This window comes from Periophthalmus magnuspinnatus, chromosome 4 (genome assembly GCF_009829125.3).
Source record: "Periophthalmus magnuspinnatus isolate fPerMag1 chromosome 4, fPerMag1.2.pri, whole genome shotgun sequence".
Taxonomy (NCBI): domain Eukaryota; kingdom Metazoa; phylum Chordata; class Actinopteri; order Gobiiformes; family Gobiidae; genus Periophthalmus; species Periophthalmus magnuspinnatus.
The window spans coordinates 4,952,197-4,970,476 of NC_047129.1; the positions used below are offsets into that span (position 1 = coordinate 4,952,197).

Sequence of the window (18,280 nt, forward strand, 5' to 3'; positions counted from 1 at the left end):
TTCCACTGTTCACTGGCTTTAAGGGGAAAACATTACTAAACGTGTGTAATGTAAACAGCTTGATTCTACAAGGGGGAGAGTGGCACGTAGTCTTTCTGTCATAATCCGCACTGTCCGCTCCTGGTTTTCCTCCCTGTGTGCTCTTCCCCCTCCCTCACCTGCCTGTACCTAGAGCTGGGCGGAACTCTCGGCTCCTCCTGCGCACACCTGCAGCCCATCAGTGCAATCACACACCTGCTGTGCATAAAGGGAGTTGGGAGGAGAGACTCAGCGCAAGATCATTGTCGTGTTCACTTTTGCCCTCCGCCCACCCGTATCAATTTTTGGGCCGCCAGGAGGTGGCCCTTGGGGGGGGGTACTGTCATGATTCGCACTGTCCACTCCTGGTTTTACTCCTGTCCTGCTCCTTCCCTCCCTCACCTGCCAGATCTGGGCTGGGCTCCTGGCTCCTCCCACGCGCACCTGCAGCCCCTCAGTGCAATCAACACACCTGCTGTGCATAAAAGGAGCTGGGAGAAGAGACTCAGCGCGGGATCATCGTCGTGTCTCTACCTTCCTGTCGTGTCTCTACCTTCCTGTCGTGTCCCTACCTTCCGGTCGTCCCTGCATTCCTGTCTGTTCCAGCGTTCCGTGTTTCAGCCCTGGATGTCTCCTGCCTGCTCTGCCCTACGCCCGTCTGGTCTGCCTGTCTTCCTGTCGTCCTCGGTCCTTGTGTTTCCTGTGTTCCTGCTCACCTGCTCATCTGCTCACCTCCGGATCACCCACTGGTTGTACCTTGTTCCATTATTACAATAAATACTGTAAATCTGCCCCGAGTCTGCATCCTTTGGTCCGCTACACTCACCCGTTACGACACTTTCAGTCATCTGTAGCTCTCGTTCACTGTCCGCGGCTCCAGTAACCCACAACCCTCACCTTATTGGCCAACTTTGGTGTCAATCACAAGCTAACAAGTTTGTTTTGCGCTGAGAAACAAAGTTGGCGCTGTCAGACGTTTATTAGGCCCGAGCCCCTACAGGGCGTAGGGCCTATTGCTTCCGCAACGATGAGTTCTTTGCACTCATTGTTGCAGTTGCGCGAAGCGCGCAACTTCGTGGCAGCACCGCACCTTGCACAGACTCCTGTGTCCTGTGGTTTTCATATTTGTTGTTGCTTCGCCCATTGACTCGATGTTGACGCTGACATGCGTTAACAGGAGTCAATAGGAGGAGTCGTCCCCCATCGCCCCCTGCACAGACTCCTGTGTCTTAGCAACCCATGCCGTAGGCATGGGACATGCATATTTGTTCTTGCTAGCATGTCAGCGTCAACATTGAGTCAATGGGCGAAGCGCGAAGCGCTAATGTCCCCCAAACACACTCCTGGCATCTTCCTCTTCTGCTCTTTGAGCAGTAATTTGACCCCCTGAACATATTCAAAAACTCACCAAATTTTGCCCAAAATTCAGGTCTGGCAAAAAATTTAGTTTTTTATGTGGTGCATCATTGGGCATAAAAAAATGGCGCGACAGTGCCCCCTGCAAAAGTCAAAATACATTGCGTCAATGGGAGACGTCGACGTCAACTTTCTCATACAGCCACGAAATTTGGTACACACATTCTTCAACTGATGCCGAACAAAAAAGATTATTATGGCCACGCCCCCTGACGCACCGGAAGTCGGCCATCTTGGATTGAAAATTCCAAAATGCAGAGTCAGCGTTTTCGCTGACCTTGCATTTTAATCAACTCCTCTGAAGGCGCTTCACCTGCAGGGCTGAAATTCACTGTACATCATCTAGACAAGTGGGGCATCAAAAGTTATCCAATTCATGATGATCCCTTTTACGGTTTCCGTGCGGTGAAGCCGCAAAATTCCATCGGAAATTTTGCAATTTTCAAAAGTCAAAATTTGCTCCCGTTTGCGCAAGCAAAGTCCGATTTGGCTCAAATTCGAATCAGTTGTAAAACTTTCCGGCCTAAAGCTACTCATTATGATAGAAACTAAATTGGCGCGATAGCGCCCCCTACAGAACATCTAATATATTTGTATGGACGGCCGAAAATGTAGTTTTCCCAAATGTTACCAATTTTAACACAAAATTCCATTGGGTCATTCCAATCAATAAAGTCAATCAGACCCATGCTTTTTTTTGCATCGTGTTGCCATGGCGATGCGCCAAACTGCCAATGTTATCCTAATGGGAAATCTCCAAATTTTTCCCATTCATGGGAAAAATATTAGTTTCATGGAATAATGTGAAATTTGGCACCATGACTCTTCATGTCATCCTGATCAAAAAAGTCAATCAGACCCATGTCATATTTTTCACTGGGTTGCCATGACGATGCGCGAAAGCGTCCATGTTATCCTAATGGGAAAATTTCCAAATTTTTGTACATTTCAAAGTCTTATAACGACCTATTAACGTCAACGACGAACATAAAATTTTGCACAGTGATTCTTCAGGTCGTCCCCGACAAAAAAGTCTGGGGGCTAAGTTTGTATTTTCCACGGTGTTGCCATGGCGATGCCTGCAAAACCCATGTTTTTGCATTTTGTGCATCAGCACTTCACATGTGTTTTGACTTGTTTGGTGACAAGTGCAGCCCAAAGCCGCAATAAAAAAGTGACAAGTGGGGCATTAGCGCCACCCACAGGGAGTGCCGGGTCGGCCGAGTGCGAAGCACGGCCCGCGAGGGCCGTTCGATGCCGCTTGCGGCTTTAATTATGCTTGAAACCGACAAAAGAAATGCAAAGAAGTGACGGAACAGATTGGACATGGAGGATCTAACTTCCTTTGTGGACATCATTTCTGGACTGGATTATATTCTCTGGACCTTTACGGAACGAATGAGACCGACTTTGTGTGAATATGGTGTTGTTTGACAGAACCAGAGCGCTCAAAAGGCAAGTGAAGTCCAAATCCACCTTTCTGACTTCTCTGTAAAAACGTCTTTCCTATCAGCACTGTGGTGATTACAGGTGTAAATGGTTTACATATTCAGAAAGATGAATGCCGTAGCTTTCATTTGATGTGTATATTGTTTGTGTGGGTGACGCAGAAATACACGTACATTGCTGTAAAGTTGTAACATAAAGGTTCCGACAGCCCGCGAGCAGGCCTTCGGAAGGCCAAGTGGTTTTTAACAGAGTTTTTGTAATTTTTCCCACTAGTCTACAAGTGACAAAAGCTTGTCAACATTAAATGATTTTAATGTTTGTGTTTTTGCACTAATCCTTCAGATATTATTCAGCTTATTGGCATTGTTATATTCTATCCTTATAAATATTACTTTGCACTTTTACTTGAATAATATTAATTTAAAGTAACGTTACTCTTAGTTGAGTGCAATTCTTTGGCTACTCACCCACCTCTGATCACAGGCATAATATAGATATGGTATGCTCAGTAAAGAACGGATTCTTATTCTTACAGATTCTTTTTCAGACCAAAGTTTAGTTTGTTTCCACACCTGACAGTTTCAACTGCTCACTCGTAGTCCTCCTCAGGGTGGTCATGTGGTATTGCTGTGACCTGTGGTCAGCTGATTTATACAGGTTTAAGCACTGTCTTCCTACTGAAAGGCAGGACAGCAGCGCTTGCTTTATACTGCTGTGGGGACATTTCCATATTTCAATTGAATCCTTGATCCTGCACCAATCTTTGTTGTCAACTGTCTCAATGATGTTTCCTCTGTCCCAGTCCATAATGCAATTCTCCTAATTCTATCTTTTATAAACACACACTTGAGATTCTGTCAGCGCCAATATCTTATTCCCACAGGTTTTGAGTGAGCCTTCAGTGAACTGTCAGGTATGAAAACAACCTAAACTTTGGTCTGAAAAAGGACTCTATTATAATAAATTATCAGAAGACCAAATGAACCTAACTGGATCAAGAAAAAGGACAGTAAAATAATTTAGTTTGTTGCCAAAGTTTTACATTCTACCAGCTAACTTCAAAGGTTAATATGTGCTGCACCTGTTGATGTGGCTTTCTGTTGAACTGTTGACAAGCACTTGAAGTCTTTTTGAATTTAAATTTGAAATTCCACAGAACTACTGCAGATGTTATGTTTCCTGTGTCACTGCTTGCAGCCCCACCCTGTTTTTCTGCCTTATTCAGATAAGATCACCTGAAAGTAGCTCACATGTGCTAGCCTCAGACCGGTCCAACAGGTTTGAACTCAAATAACTCAAGGCATATTCAAATAAAACTGTCAAAGATGTTTATTAACTATGTGAACGTCTCATTATGGTTTAATCCTCCCATTTTGATGTGCAGCCAATATAGAAAAACTATACAACAGGATATGTGCTTGGTTCAAGCAGGGATGCAACATCTCGTGAGATAAGATTGTCATAAGATTGAGATTTTTTTCCCTGTGGTGTAAGAAGTTTCACTCTTCATTTACTTTTTATGTTTAATACTGACCTTGCCATGTGTCTACATTAGGCTTGTTGATGGTGGGGAGAGCACATATGTTCCCACAGCCCTATTTTCTCATGGTGTGTGTATATATATATATATATATATATATATATATACACACACACACGTGGACAAAATTGTTGGTACCCTTCGGTTAATGAAAGAAAAACTCACAAAAGTAATAATACATAACAATTCTATGAAATTGAACCAATGAAAGTCAAACTTTGCTTTTAAACCATGCTTCAACATAATTATTTAAAAAAATAAACTCATGAAACAGGCCTGGACAAAAACAACAGTTTGAGGCACTCACTGCAATCAGACAATTCCTGTAACTGTTAATGAGACTTTGCACCTCTCAGGAGGTATTTTGGCCCACTCCTCATGAGCAAGTTGTCAGTTGTCTCATGTTTGAAGGGTGCCTTTTCCAGATGGCATGTTTGCCTGTTGCAAGACCCATGACCTGCGACTGAGACAAAGCTTTCTGACATTGGCCAGCACATTTCTCTCTAGAATCCCCTGATATTCTTGAGATTACATTGTACCCTGCACAGATTCAAGACACCCTGTGCCAGATACAGCAAAGCAGCCCCAGAACATAACAGAGCCTCCTCCATGTTTCATAGGAGGGACAGTGCTCTTTTCTTGATATGTTTCATTTTTCCGTCTGTGAACATAGAGCTGATGTGCCTTGGCAAAAAGTTCCATTTGTGTCTCATCTGTCCAGAAGACATTCTGCCAGAAGCTTTGTGGCTTGTCAACATGTAGTTTGGCAAAGTCCAATCTGGCATTTTTATGATTTTGTTTTCAACAATGGTCTCCTTCTTGGTCGTCTTCCATTAATTCCACTTTGGCTCAAACAATGACGGATGGTGGGATATGACACTGATGTTCCTTGAGCTTGAAGTTCACCTTTAATCTCATTAGACATTTGTCTGGGCTCTTTTGTTACCATCCGCATTACCCGTCTGTTGATTTGTCATCAATTTTCCCTGTGGCCACGTCCAGGGAGGTTGGCTACAGTCCCATGGATCTTAAATTTCTGAATAACATGTGCAACTGTAGTCACAAGAACATCAAGCTGCTTGGAGTGGTCTTATAGCCTTTACCTTTAACATGCTTGTCTATAATTTTCTTTCTAATCTCCTGAGACATCTCTTTCCTTTGCTTCCTCTGGTCCATGCTGACTGTGGTACACACCATGTCACCAAACAGCACAATGACTACCTGTAGCCCTATATATAGGCCCACTGACTGATTACAACATTGTAGACACCTGTGATGTTAATTAGTGAACACACCATGTCCCTTTGGTCACATTATTTTTTCACATATACCTTCCCATAAATTTTGTCCAGGCCTGTTTCATAAGTTTATTTTTTTAAATAATTCTGTTGAAGCATGGTTGAAAAGCAATGTCTGATTTTTACTTGTTAAATTTCATAGAAGTTTTTATTTATTATTACTTTTGTCAGATTCAAGTTATTTCCCCCCCCCCCCCCCCCCCCCCCCCCCCCCCCCCCCCCCCCCACACACACACACACACACACATATATACACAATACACTATACACTATACACAAAAGAACCCTCAATGGTGCTGCATTCCAAATAAGAAGGGATCATGGGCTGTACTTCTGGATCTGTGGACTCTGGCTCCCCATTCACTTTGCATTAGAAAACTATCACTTTTCTCTCCGTAAATGTTACTGTCAGGCTTATCATTTTGGTCTTAAAATGTTCTTATTGACCTGTTGACATGATCCTGGTATTTTTATTTCGCTATTGTGTCCGTAACTCAAGATATGAATATTAATAACAGACAAATCAGCTGCTTTCTTTACCCAAAGTCCCTCCCGCTAGCATTACCAACAGGTTTGATTGACAGCGTTGCTAAGGGAAGGACACTTCCCTCTAGATTGGCTGTTTGGCTGCTACGATGCTTGCGGTCGGACTACTAAATATGGAGCCCGGCTCCAAATTCACCTTGTAACCGCTAGCCTTGATGAGTTTAATTTAACTGGATGTGAACACTATGAGTGATATCACACTCACTTTGTCCACACAATTCTGACCCAAAAATAAAATAAACAGACCTAAATTTACTGGGTCGCTCCATAGAGTGCACTAACTTGTGAAAATGACCTAAATAAAACCTTGCACTATTACAATAATAACAAACAATTATCTGTTATTAGGGTACCAAATATGTTTGGGTTTTTTTTTGTTTGAAAGCACTTACTTGTGTTTCCTACTCTGCTTCTGTGCTGATTCTTCTGTTGGTTCAGCGTTAATCAGCATAAAAATGCAAAAAAATTGAAAGACAAAGATTTAAATTACTTCAAAAAATAAGATCTTGTTCCAAATGTTCACTTTAAGGCCTGTTCATATCACTAGCTGCAATAAATAAATAAATAGCAGAATGAACTGTAGTTAGTCTATAAATCAGTCATAGTAGTTTTACATTCAAATGTCTACAACTCAAATCTAGTCATATAAAATAACAAAAGTCAAAAACAGACAGAAGATAAACAACACAACAGTGCATCCTGAAGCAAAATGTCCAAGTTTACATTTGTTTATGGTCACTAAAACACAGACAAATATGTGTGCAATGCAAATAAAAGCATCACTTTGAAAGCAAGAGGTCAAAGCTGTAACAATAATATATTTATATGGAAGAAAGACGGGACTTGAGCAGAATGGTAGTTAAGTGGTTAGCACATAATAATGTACTCAGTTTATTTCACAATTTAAGGAACTGTATGTAGCCTGCACTCTTACAATGTTACAATCACAACTGAACAAAGCCAGTGCCTAAACCTGCATAGTTGTTTAGGTTTTTTTTTTTTTTTTTCTCATTCTCAATACAGGCTATGTCAAATGAAAGGTCAGAACTTTCAGAATTCACTCAATGAGCTGCAGAGACTGCACTAGCACTGATTAAGGATTGGCTGCAGGTGCTGGGGTTTAGTTAGTAAGGACTCAGATCAGAGAGAGTTTTTTTAGGTTTAAACAAACTGGATTTAAGCATTGGAACTGGCAACCCAAATGAAAGACTTATGTGAGAATGATTCTGCTTTCTGATTGGACAATCGCCCTGAGAACCAAAACGCCAAATTATAACATAATGTGTCTGTTTACAGTGTTAATGTATATCAACATTACAAGATGATTTGAACATGCCTGTCTCCTTTCTGGGGACACCGATAGGTTGTGTTTATGAAATCTTGCATACTGTTCCTTAACGCCACAAAAAAAAAAAAAAAAAACTAACAACATACATTGAGCTCCTGGTAACCCTGAGAAAATGTACAGTTCTTCTAAAGATCAAATTAAAAAATGGTATTGTCAAACCAAACATGCACTCATCTATAGATGAGAAATTTCTACTTGACAATAACAGTGTTGTTGGTGCCATTTTCTTGGATTTAAAAAAAAGCATTTGATACTGTCAACCATAAGATATTACTGTCCAAACTTTCTTCCTTTAACTTCTCTGATAATGCCATAAAATGGGTTGAAACATATCTTTCCCATCGCTCACAAACAGTTTGAATCAACAGTTATCAATCTGAACCACTCTGCTTTTCAACTGGGGTGCCGCAGGGGTCAATCCTTGGCCCTCTTTTGTTCTGTATGTATATGAACGACCTACCAACTGTGTGCCCTGAAGTCAACATCCAAATGTATGCGGACGACACAGTCCTGTTTGTTCAAGGATCCTCCAAAAACAAAGTTGCTATCAAACTTACAGATGCTATGATCAAAGTCACCAAATGGTTGAATCAGTGTTGCCTTCAACTAAATGTGTCTAAAACAGTTGGCATGTACTTCACTAAAAGTGTCAACTCCACCACAAACCCTGACATATTTGTATCTGGTGAAAAACTACAATTGGTTGAAGAATATAAGCACCTTGGCATCGTAATTGATTCACATATTAATTTTAAGTCACATGTTAAACAAACCATCAAAAGGGTCAAATTCAATTTATCAAATTTCAGCTTCATCCGAAATTCTATGTCCACCCAAGCAGCCAATATTTACATGAACTCCATGATTTTCTCGCACCTGACTTACTGCCTGACGAGCTTGTCCCAGGCAAACCATACCACACTCAGACCACTACAATCACTGTATAAACAGACACTCAAAGTTCTAGACAAAAAAACACCACTTCCATCACTGCAGCATCTTATCTAAATATAATATTTTAAGTTGGGTTAATCTGATTAGATTCACAGATGCCTGCTTTGTTTATAAAATCTTACATGGACTCGCCCCTCCACCGCTCAATGACTTTGTTAGCTCAAGATCAAGCTCAAACCGCATCACTAGAGGAGCCTCAAGAGGAGACTGACCAAATGCTGTCTTTCTGAATGGGATCAGACAACCAGCCTATTCTGTTAGAGCTTCTAAAGGGTGGAACAGCATCCCTACAATTATCAGGGAAAGCTCCACATATAGCTCCTTTAAGTCTCAATTTAAACGTTGGCTTTTAACAAATCAGACCTGTCAACACCAAACTCCTGCTGCTGCCATCTAGTGTTTATCCTTTGCATACGCCCTTTGAGACAACTGTTGTTGTGATTTTGGGCGTTACAAAAATAAATGAATTGAATTGAAATGAATGTGCTTCTCTGTAATTCTGCTTTAACAAATCTTTTATTGCCCCTTTGTTTATTTTCTTGTGCTTTTTTTAACATAATCTTTTACTGTTATTAATTGCATGCTGTTCTTAATAACTTGTCTATTTTAATTATTTTTCTTCGCAATGATTCACTTCTTAAGACTTAATGCTTTTCTACTTTTTAACCATGCTTGCGAATGTTTTTATAAGGAGCCATCTGTACATCATGGCAACGGACAACAGATGAAAACTAGCCTTTGGGCTAATTCTGGCATGTTAAACAGTTACTGTTGGTCAACATGCACAGTCCGCTATAAATAAATAAAATAAATATAGTGGCAATGTGATTTTAACTTTTCTATAGAGATTTGTTTTACATGTATGGGCAAATATGAAGGGGGTGGAATAAAATGTGTCTTGAATGGGTAGTCAAACTGACTGAAATAATGGGGACTGTGTAATGTATCGAATGTGCAATATCTCATATGGTGCAATAATGGAACTGTGCAATGAATGTAATGTGCAATTACGGGAACTGTGCAGTGAGTGGAATATGCAATATTTTGGATGGTGCAATAATGAGAACTGTGCAATGTGTGGGATGTGCAATTATGGGAACTGCAATGACTAGTGTGGTTTTATTTTGACCCTTTTGTGACCCAATCTCTTGGGACATTAGCCTTTGGCTATAATCTGGTGTGTTTACATTCATGTTGAATCATGTGTGTTCATTAACATGCATTGTCCCAATCAAACTGAATAAATAAATGAATAAATAAAGTTTGCACTCAGCAAATGTTTGAGGGACATTCAAACCACCAGTATTCTAATTTACTATAAGGGGTTATAGAATAATATCACATGATGATGTACACAGAATAGAATAATATCACATGATGATGTACATAGAACAAAATTGTGGTTGTAAGCTGTTCTATCAAGACAAAAAATAAAAAATAAAATAATAATAATGCAGTAGCAGTAATACTAGTATTATGACTCAAATCTAACACAGCAAACAATACCATACTTGATCAGTGACATTGAACAAACAACTATGAACCTTCACATTTACATGTTTGTTTTAGCAACCAAGTTCACCAGTTCATTACCAAAGAAAGATATACAATTAAAGCCCCAAGTGGCATCGAACGGCCCTCGCGGGCCGTGCTTCGCACTCGGCCGACTCGGCACTCCCTACGGGAGGTGCTAATATGCCAGTTTCGTCCATGTTATTGCAGCTTTGGGCTGTATTTGTCACTAAACAAAGTCTACACACAGTGGAAGGACTGATGCACAAAATGCAAAAACATGGGATTTTCCAGGCATCGCCATGGTAACACCTTGCAACATACTAACTTGGCCCTCTGGATTTTTTTGACAAGGACAATAGTGTCACTGTGCCAAATTTCACATTCTTCAATGAAGCCAATAAGTTTTGATGAGACTTTGAAATGTACAAATATTTGGAAATTTTCCCATTAGGATAACATGGGAAACATTTGTGCATCGCCATGGCAACTGAGTGAACGATATGACATAGGTCCAATTGACTTTTTTGATCGGGATGACATGAAGAGTCACAGTGCCAAATTTGACATTATTCCATGAAACTAATATTTTTTTTTTTTTCTGATGAAACTAATATTTTTTTTTCTGATGAATGGGAAAATTTGGGAGCATTCCCATTAGGATAACATTGGCAGTCTGGTGCATCGCCATGGCAACACAGTGCAAAAAATGACATGGGTCTGATCGACTTCATTGATTGGGATGACCCCATGGAATTTTGTGTCAAATGTCGTAACATTTGGGAAAACAAAGTTTTCGGCCCTCCATACAAATTGATTTGATATTCTGTAGGGCTGTAAAACCAGTTACTATTTCAAAAGTCACAAAGACTGCTATTATTTAGGTTGTATCCTCTGGAATGAACTAATCCAATGTATTTGCACTCTGATAACTTGTAAATTGGCTTGGTGAAAAGTCTGGTTCTCGCCTGAAGGCTCATGTAATGCCTCAGGGGGCAGCAGGGTGAAGAGCCTGTGGGCAGGGTGAAAGTAGTAATAGTGTAGAATAAATTGCAGTAGCCCAAGAAAAGGCATGACGCTAGAGTTCTCACGCAGGAGAAGTTTATTTACCATCATAATGGGAGCCAGTCACACCCAGAGACATGAACCCTCAAGACATTGTGATAGTTTTCTTAACTCCAGTCTAGAACTTTCCAGTCTGGCTATGTTGTTGTAAGGAGTATTATACCTCTGATAACATAGGCATGCAGGCTAAGATAACACGGACAGAGCTGGCAGTGAGAGCTCTCAGTACAGCAAAGAAATTGAATTTAAAGTGGTACTAGTAGTAGTAGTACTAGTAGTAGCCTCTGCCACAGTACAGTTTCCATACCAGGTTGTAATACAGTTACTCAGTATGCTGTCTATCACAGAGGCAGGTGCACCAGAATCAGAGAGAACATGTTTTTTTGTTCAGGGTCCTCAAAAAGAAGAGGTGGTGATGTCTTCCAAGATGTATATATGCTGATAACTTGCTCGGTCAGATGCTAAATCTTTTCTCAATAGCTGTTATTGATGTGGATGAGACCGATTACTATGGTGTTATCTGCATAATTAGCGACTCTGAGCCTCAGTAATTTCAGGGGACTTAATCATGAAGCTCACTGAGAGAAGGCCAAGGCTTTGCAGCCCTTTCTCTCTCCATATGTCAGAGAGACTGATCAAAAAGACCTGCTTCCGGCTTCTGTGCACTTTTTTTTCAACCACACCCTTCCAAAACATGCACCATGAGTTTACGTGACACTAATACTATAGACACACACTAGAAGGACGCGGGGGAGGGGAGAGAAGGAGAGAGGAGTGTCCACGATCCTGATTAGAGAGTGACTGCAGAGCTGACAGGATAGAAGAGGACAGACAACCATCGGAGGTGAGACATCTCGAGGCAAACATGGCAGGGTTCCCCCATCAACAGGTGCTGCTGCTAATGCTCCTGACACTGGCCATGGTGAGTGTGTGCATGGTTGAAAGGTTATTGGGGTCAGGACTATTTAAGTTAAGTGTGGTATTTGTTTCTAAATAGTGCATTGCAAAGAGCTAAGTGGAAAATAAATAATTGTGTTCTAGTCTTGTTGACATGGACATTGGACATGATTCAGGTGTTATATTTATCAAAGCAGCTGGAATTCTGGAGCACATGGCAATGATCTGTCTGAACCTGTTGTGTAGCAAAAACTCTTAAATACTAAACTCATAAAGGATTATCAGCACTTTGATATATATATATATATATTTAAAATTTCAGTTCTTTCCAACCAACTCAGTTTATTTTACAATGCATTGGCTTGAATAACAAATGGCTCTTGTTTTGTTGCCAAATTTTGCTGAGCTATTGAAAAAGTGCACATTCAGCACAGTATTAAAAGTTACTCAATGGCGTGTCATTAAGGAATTTCATAATGGCACCCTTTGCATGCTCGCAAAAAAGATGACAAAATGTACATATATAAACTAAATATTGGCTGTTGACATAATAATCAAGCATATGTTTTTATCTGTATTTGTTTTTTGTTTTTTTTTACATGTAAAACATTTTTATTTTTACTTTATTGTTTAGTCTTGACAGGAAAATACAATATTTAGAGTACTGACTAAGTGAAGTTTAGCATTAGGGTTTTAACTATAGACTGCATAAAAAAGTGGACGAAGTGTGTCCATAGTGTTTGGGACCGGCCAAATGAAGCTTGTTCAGGCAAGCAGTTATAGGGAGTTCCATATTTGGATTTAGGACCACGAGTATGATAGCAACCAAAGAGCTCGTCTGGAGCGAGTCTGCTGAATGCCCCTTTGGGCTCTTACACTGTCAATCAAAGCTGTTGCTAACACTAGCAGTAGCAACCTTGTCGAAAGAAGGCTCCTGATTTGCCTGATATAAAGTTAATATCTCAATTTACAGAAACAATAGCAAAATAAAAATACAAATCAGAGAGGGGAAACAGTTATTCAATAGTAAGTGAATTGGTGGCTGAGTCGATGGATCATGGAAGCACGCCCATGATCACTTCCTATTTGGAACTTGTGGCTAGCAGGTTAGCTATGTCCATTAATATATACACTCTATAGTATTACATAGCCACAATTAGGTAGTGGGCTTGTAAAACTAAAACTAATATAAAAACTAGATAGTCATTTGAGCAGGTTTCTATACTGAAAAAGTCACCTTCATAGAACAGAAATGAACCTTTCCTGAATAGCTTTAGAATGATCTTGAACTGTATCAAAACAAGTATAAGACCATATAGACTACGCCCATGGACCACTGTGGAACCTACCTGGATGACTGAGGAACTACACAGATATAAGGCCACATGGTGATATAAAAGAATGCAGTGCCATTTAATTTTTACATTAAGTGATAGTGCTTGGTATTCTGTTGTCTAAAGAAAGAGTGTTTTAGTTATCATTGTGGTATTGGAATCATTATTGAGTATCAAGTCTATTTTTAATATTGTGACAACACTATTAGATAATTTTACAACTTGTCCTGACACGATGAATTATTCCAGGCAACGGAATAAAATCTCCATTAAGAAAAGTTACATAGTGCAGCTTTAAGTGGTGCATCACTTGTTTTAAACTACAGATTCTGAACTTATATTAAAAATAACTTAAAATTTAACACAATAATTAACGTGTTGACTGATCAAATCAAACAAAAAAATATACACATGACACGTATGTATAGCAAGTGAAGATTATGCATTTGAACTGGCACATTTTTTGGAAAGATAAAAACACTACAACTTAATAAGTTAAATTAGTGACTCTTGATTTATGGACAATATATTTGACAGCTTGTAAGAGCAGTTTTCGTCAGTGCCTCGGGCCGATACTGACACTGGTAACTCTCTCTTAAGGAGAGTTATATTTCATGTTTGTTGATGCTTGTTGAAAGTGTTTTTCAACAAGCATCTGGAGATTCTAAACTTTAAAATGGCAAAATAGGTCAAGTACAACATAAATTATTTTGTTGTAAATTCAGCAGTTGAGATATTGACCGAAATATCTGTCCACACTCAATAACCAGTTATTAACAAAAAAAATACCTAATTTCCTATGTCTGTTCTTAACTTGATTTCAATTGGCACTGCAAACATTGGATCTTTGATTAAAGCAAGTGTATTTACAAAAGCTCAAAACTTCTGTTATCTAGAATTACTACTATGAAATTTTGTGGTCTTGATTGTGTATGTTCACTGCAAAAAAGGTCTTGTTAATTATTGTTATTTTTATTTTTAACTCCACAAACTGCTACTTAAAGAGACACTACGTTTTTGTGAATTTTTGATATTGTAGGTATTACTATGCTAATACATAGTTCTCCTGAGCTAGCAAGATCATGGGCTAGGTCTGATGCCTGTGCAAAAACCATCTCTACAGCAGAGCTTATAAAACTTACTAAAGTTATCAAATATGCATAAAACTTACAACCATTGCTTTTGCAGGTGTAGATAAGATTTAAAAAAAAAAAAACAAATATTATGTTTTTATAGCATACAAAAACATGTATGTATGGTGTATAATGACTATAATATTAGATCCTATGTATCTTAATTTCTCATCATTTCTGTTCTAGAGCCCCATCTCCTACCCTTGCTCAGAGCACTGAATGCAAATGACTCGTTTTGCGCTGGCTCTTTTAAATGCAAATCAGATACTTCACAGCCCACTCCCCCCTCCTGGCAACTGGGAGTGTTTCTTTACCTGTGCCACCTCCCCAGCAGCAATTGTTGTAGTCATCTAGAAAACAGAATTGCACAGATGTTTTGCTGAAAGTAGATCACTTTTTAACTACGGATTAAAAATGGCACAACAAGAAAACTTTACAGTCCAACCCTACATGTTGGAACCAGAATCTGACCTGGAGCAAGAAGAAGACGAACCTGTGGAATATAGGCTTGAAATGAATGCTTCTCAATGGTTAGTTGGTTAACTTGTAATTATATACTAACAAAGGTGCATTTCTAGGTGCATCAATGAATGTTGTATGTATGATGTATGTTATTATAAATGAAATCATCTGTGAAGTTTATTCATGGGTTTTCAAGCCTATTTAAATGCTTGTCTTCTATGAGGAAATTGAGCAAAAATATAGTTTGCTTGGCTAATACTGTTAAAACAAATACGACTAAAAGTGCTACATTTATAAATCAATCCACATGTGTATACATAGTTTGTTTATGAGTACCTACTTCACTGCATAGCATTAATGTGTAAACATAGCATTTGATGTTATTTGCTGGTCAAGCATGTTGTTATGGCTCATGTGTGCAGTTGCTGTAGTTCATTTTATTTATATCATGTCAATAGGTGCACATGTGGCACCTGTGCCACATGTGCACCAGCTGAAGTGGAAAACAGACACTGTCGAGAAACCCCCAAAGTGAGTTTGCTTTACAAAAGCTTGTTTTCATTTACTGTATATTATGTCATGTTATGGATAATATATTTGGTAGGTGCGAGCAAGAGTGGAAGAAGTCCCCAGCCAACCCACATGCACAGTGGACCATCCAGGATTTGAGCCTGTGCATCTCAATATATATTCCCTTCAAAATGCCATTAACTTGTACAAAGCACAGTTTGGACCATTACAGCTGAGAGGAATGGTACAGTAAGTTGACTTTTTGATTATGGTGCCAATTTATTGTCAAACAAATGCTAAAACTTACATTGGAAGAACAATCAAATAAATAAAAAAATATGGCAATGCACACTGTATCAATACATATTTTTTAAGTACTTTACTGACACTGTAAACACAGACACATATAAAAGTCTTTAAATAAGTATTACACACTGTGTAACTTCTTTTTACTTTCGTCTCATGCATGCTGTATAACTTTTTTTCACTTCTGTTTCACTACAAGCACACCCAAGACACAACTTTAAAAAAATAAAAATATTAAATAGAATAGAATAAATAGAATACCTGAATAATTATTGCACACTGTAATACACACTCCTATATGTGCTTCATTCGCTGTAGGTAATGTGCCTATAGAAGTTTTGTGTCATTGTTCTGGGGATGGTTGGGTCTGAGAGTTCGCTTGGTTCCGCCATCTGGTGTCATACTCCGAATACGCCAGGAGTTATCAGATGAATAAGGCCAGTATTTGGGCTTCAGACCAGTGCTGGATTAAAACGGGAGGTAAAAGCAGAAACAACAGTTGCTTTGTCTGGACGGGGGTGTTGAGTGGAAAGTGGAGGTGGAATGGGGATCTGTAGCATCTCTTGGACAAATGGAACTGGGTCTGGAAACACCTGTTCAAAAATCAGCTCCAGGATGTCGTCAACATAATCTGCAATAATGGACAATCATCTGTTACTTTTTCTGTTTATTAATTAGTTAATTTTTAAAATAAATATTATATTTATAATGCATCTGTTTTTATATTTTATTGCAATTGCGACTGCGATTAAAGAGGTTATGTTTGTAATTATGGCATAGAGATCGTTTATTACTACTTTATAAGTTATTTGTGATTTTTTATATTTGTTGTTTTGCATTCTGTGGGGTCCTCTGCTATGATTCCTTCAAGATGGGGTCTTTTTTATTGCTTTATTATTGGCATTATCCTTTCACAAATATCACCCAAGCTTAACCTTTACACAGGTGTTGATGTGTTGACTGTCTGTCTACGCACAAAGTCAGCAGTGGACATACCAACACCAACAACTGTGCACTGTGGGGTTGTCTGAGTTACTATCTAAAAAAAAGCAAAAAAAAAACTAAGAAATACTGATGTTAGCCTTACAGTTCTTTTAACCTAAGGTCTATACTCCAATCTCACATAAGAAAACAGGGTACTATTAATCTCTTTATCTTTTTATAGTATCTGTACATAGTTTAAATGTTTCTATACCTATTTAGGTAGACATCAAAACAGAGGAATAAAACAAACGTTGCCTGTCTATGCTATTATTATTAGATGCTAAACGTGACTCCAAGCTAGCTAAATAAAGTATTTGAGCTAAACATTTGATATAGCAGTTTATGGCTTCTTACCACTCATGTGTGGTCGCTTTGTTGTCATTTGCATAGACACTCTCCAATAGGAATATTTACACATTTGTGTAGCTACTCATAGCATTACCATCTCCTCCATTGAAATGCATGGATGTTTTCCACCTACCCTGTGGTAAAGCCTGTAATAATGTGACAGACTCCTGAAGACCACGGTGTTTATTCTTCATAGTGGTTTGAACATAATGTTACACGTCACAGTAAAACTAGTTTTAAAAACCAAATCCACCACTGTGACCAACTAGTAGTGATGTGTTCTTTAAACTTAAGGTGAGCAGTTTTTGACATCAACAAGCAGGCTTAATCTAACACATTTTCATCAGACTGAATTCTGCTTCTGTTACCCATAATGCATTGTGACCACTTCCTGGGTCCTTCAAAATAAAACAAAAGTAACCCAAAACTAGAGTGCATAGTGACTATTTTTTAACAAAATTACTGTTTTTAATATGAAATAGTAACAAATAATTATGATGTGTGTGTGTGTATATATATATATATATATATATATATATATATATATATATATATATATATATATATATATATATATATATATATATATATATATATATATATATATATATATATTCCTCCTCACCGGGCCCTCCTCTGTCCCCCTCCCTCCTCCTCGCCTGGCCGATTTTTCTTGTTTTGTCTGATTTTTCCTGTTGTTTTGTTTTTGTGTGTAGGCAGCACGGTGGCTGAGTGGCAACACTCATGTCTCACAGCAAGAAGGTTTGGTTCGATCCCCGGGTCGCCCAGGCCTTTCTGTGTGGAGTTTTGCATATTTCTCCCCGTGTCTGGATGGGTTTCCTCCGGGTACTCCGGTTTCCCCCATCAACCAAAACATGAACGCCCTTCGAGACAACTGTTGTTGTGATTTTTGGCATTACAAAACTAAAATGAATTGAATTGAATTAGTAAATTATTATGAACCTTTACTGAAACAGATTTTTACTGTCAGCAGAACAGTTATATACTTTATTATGTCTTCCTTTTGTAGTTAATCAAATCCAAAAGACTTTATTTATTCCCAAGGAGAAATTCAGATTGTAGGTCTCTTCAAATCTTTATCTGCCATAAACCTCCTTATTTTACAGTTTTATGACAGTCGGGAAAAAGGAGTTCTTGTG

At 38.8% G+C, this 18,280-nt stretch overlaps 1 protein-coding gene across 4 annotated transcripts in view; it reads left to right on the top strand.

Moving 5' to 3' along the window:
* LOC117394136 (uncharacterized) overlaps positions 1 to 18,280 on the top strand; it is a 137,726-nt gene that overhangs the window by 41,344 nt on the left and 78,102 nt on the right. Inside the window, exon 1 of one of the 4 annotated variants that reach the window (XM_055221237.1) lies at positions 11,912 to 11,990. The exons of 1 other annotated variant lie outside the window; for it this stretch is intronic. Coding sequence is in view for 2 of the 3 variants with exons in the window: in XM_055221234.1 (XP_055077209.1) it covers positions 12,012 to 12,068 (57 nt within the window). In the remaining variant the exon portion in view is untranslated. Of the gene's footprint in view, positions 1 to 11,911; positions 12,069 to 14,974; positions 15,041 to 18,280 lie in introns of those variants that run through there. 2 more of the 4 variants (XM_055221234.1, XM_055221236.1) reach the window with 2 other exon arrangements.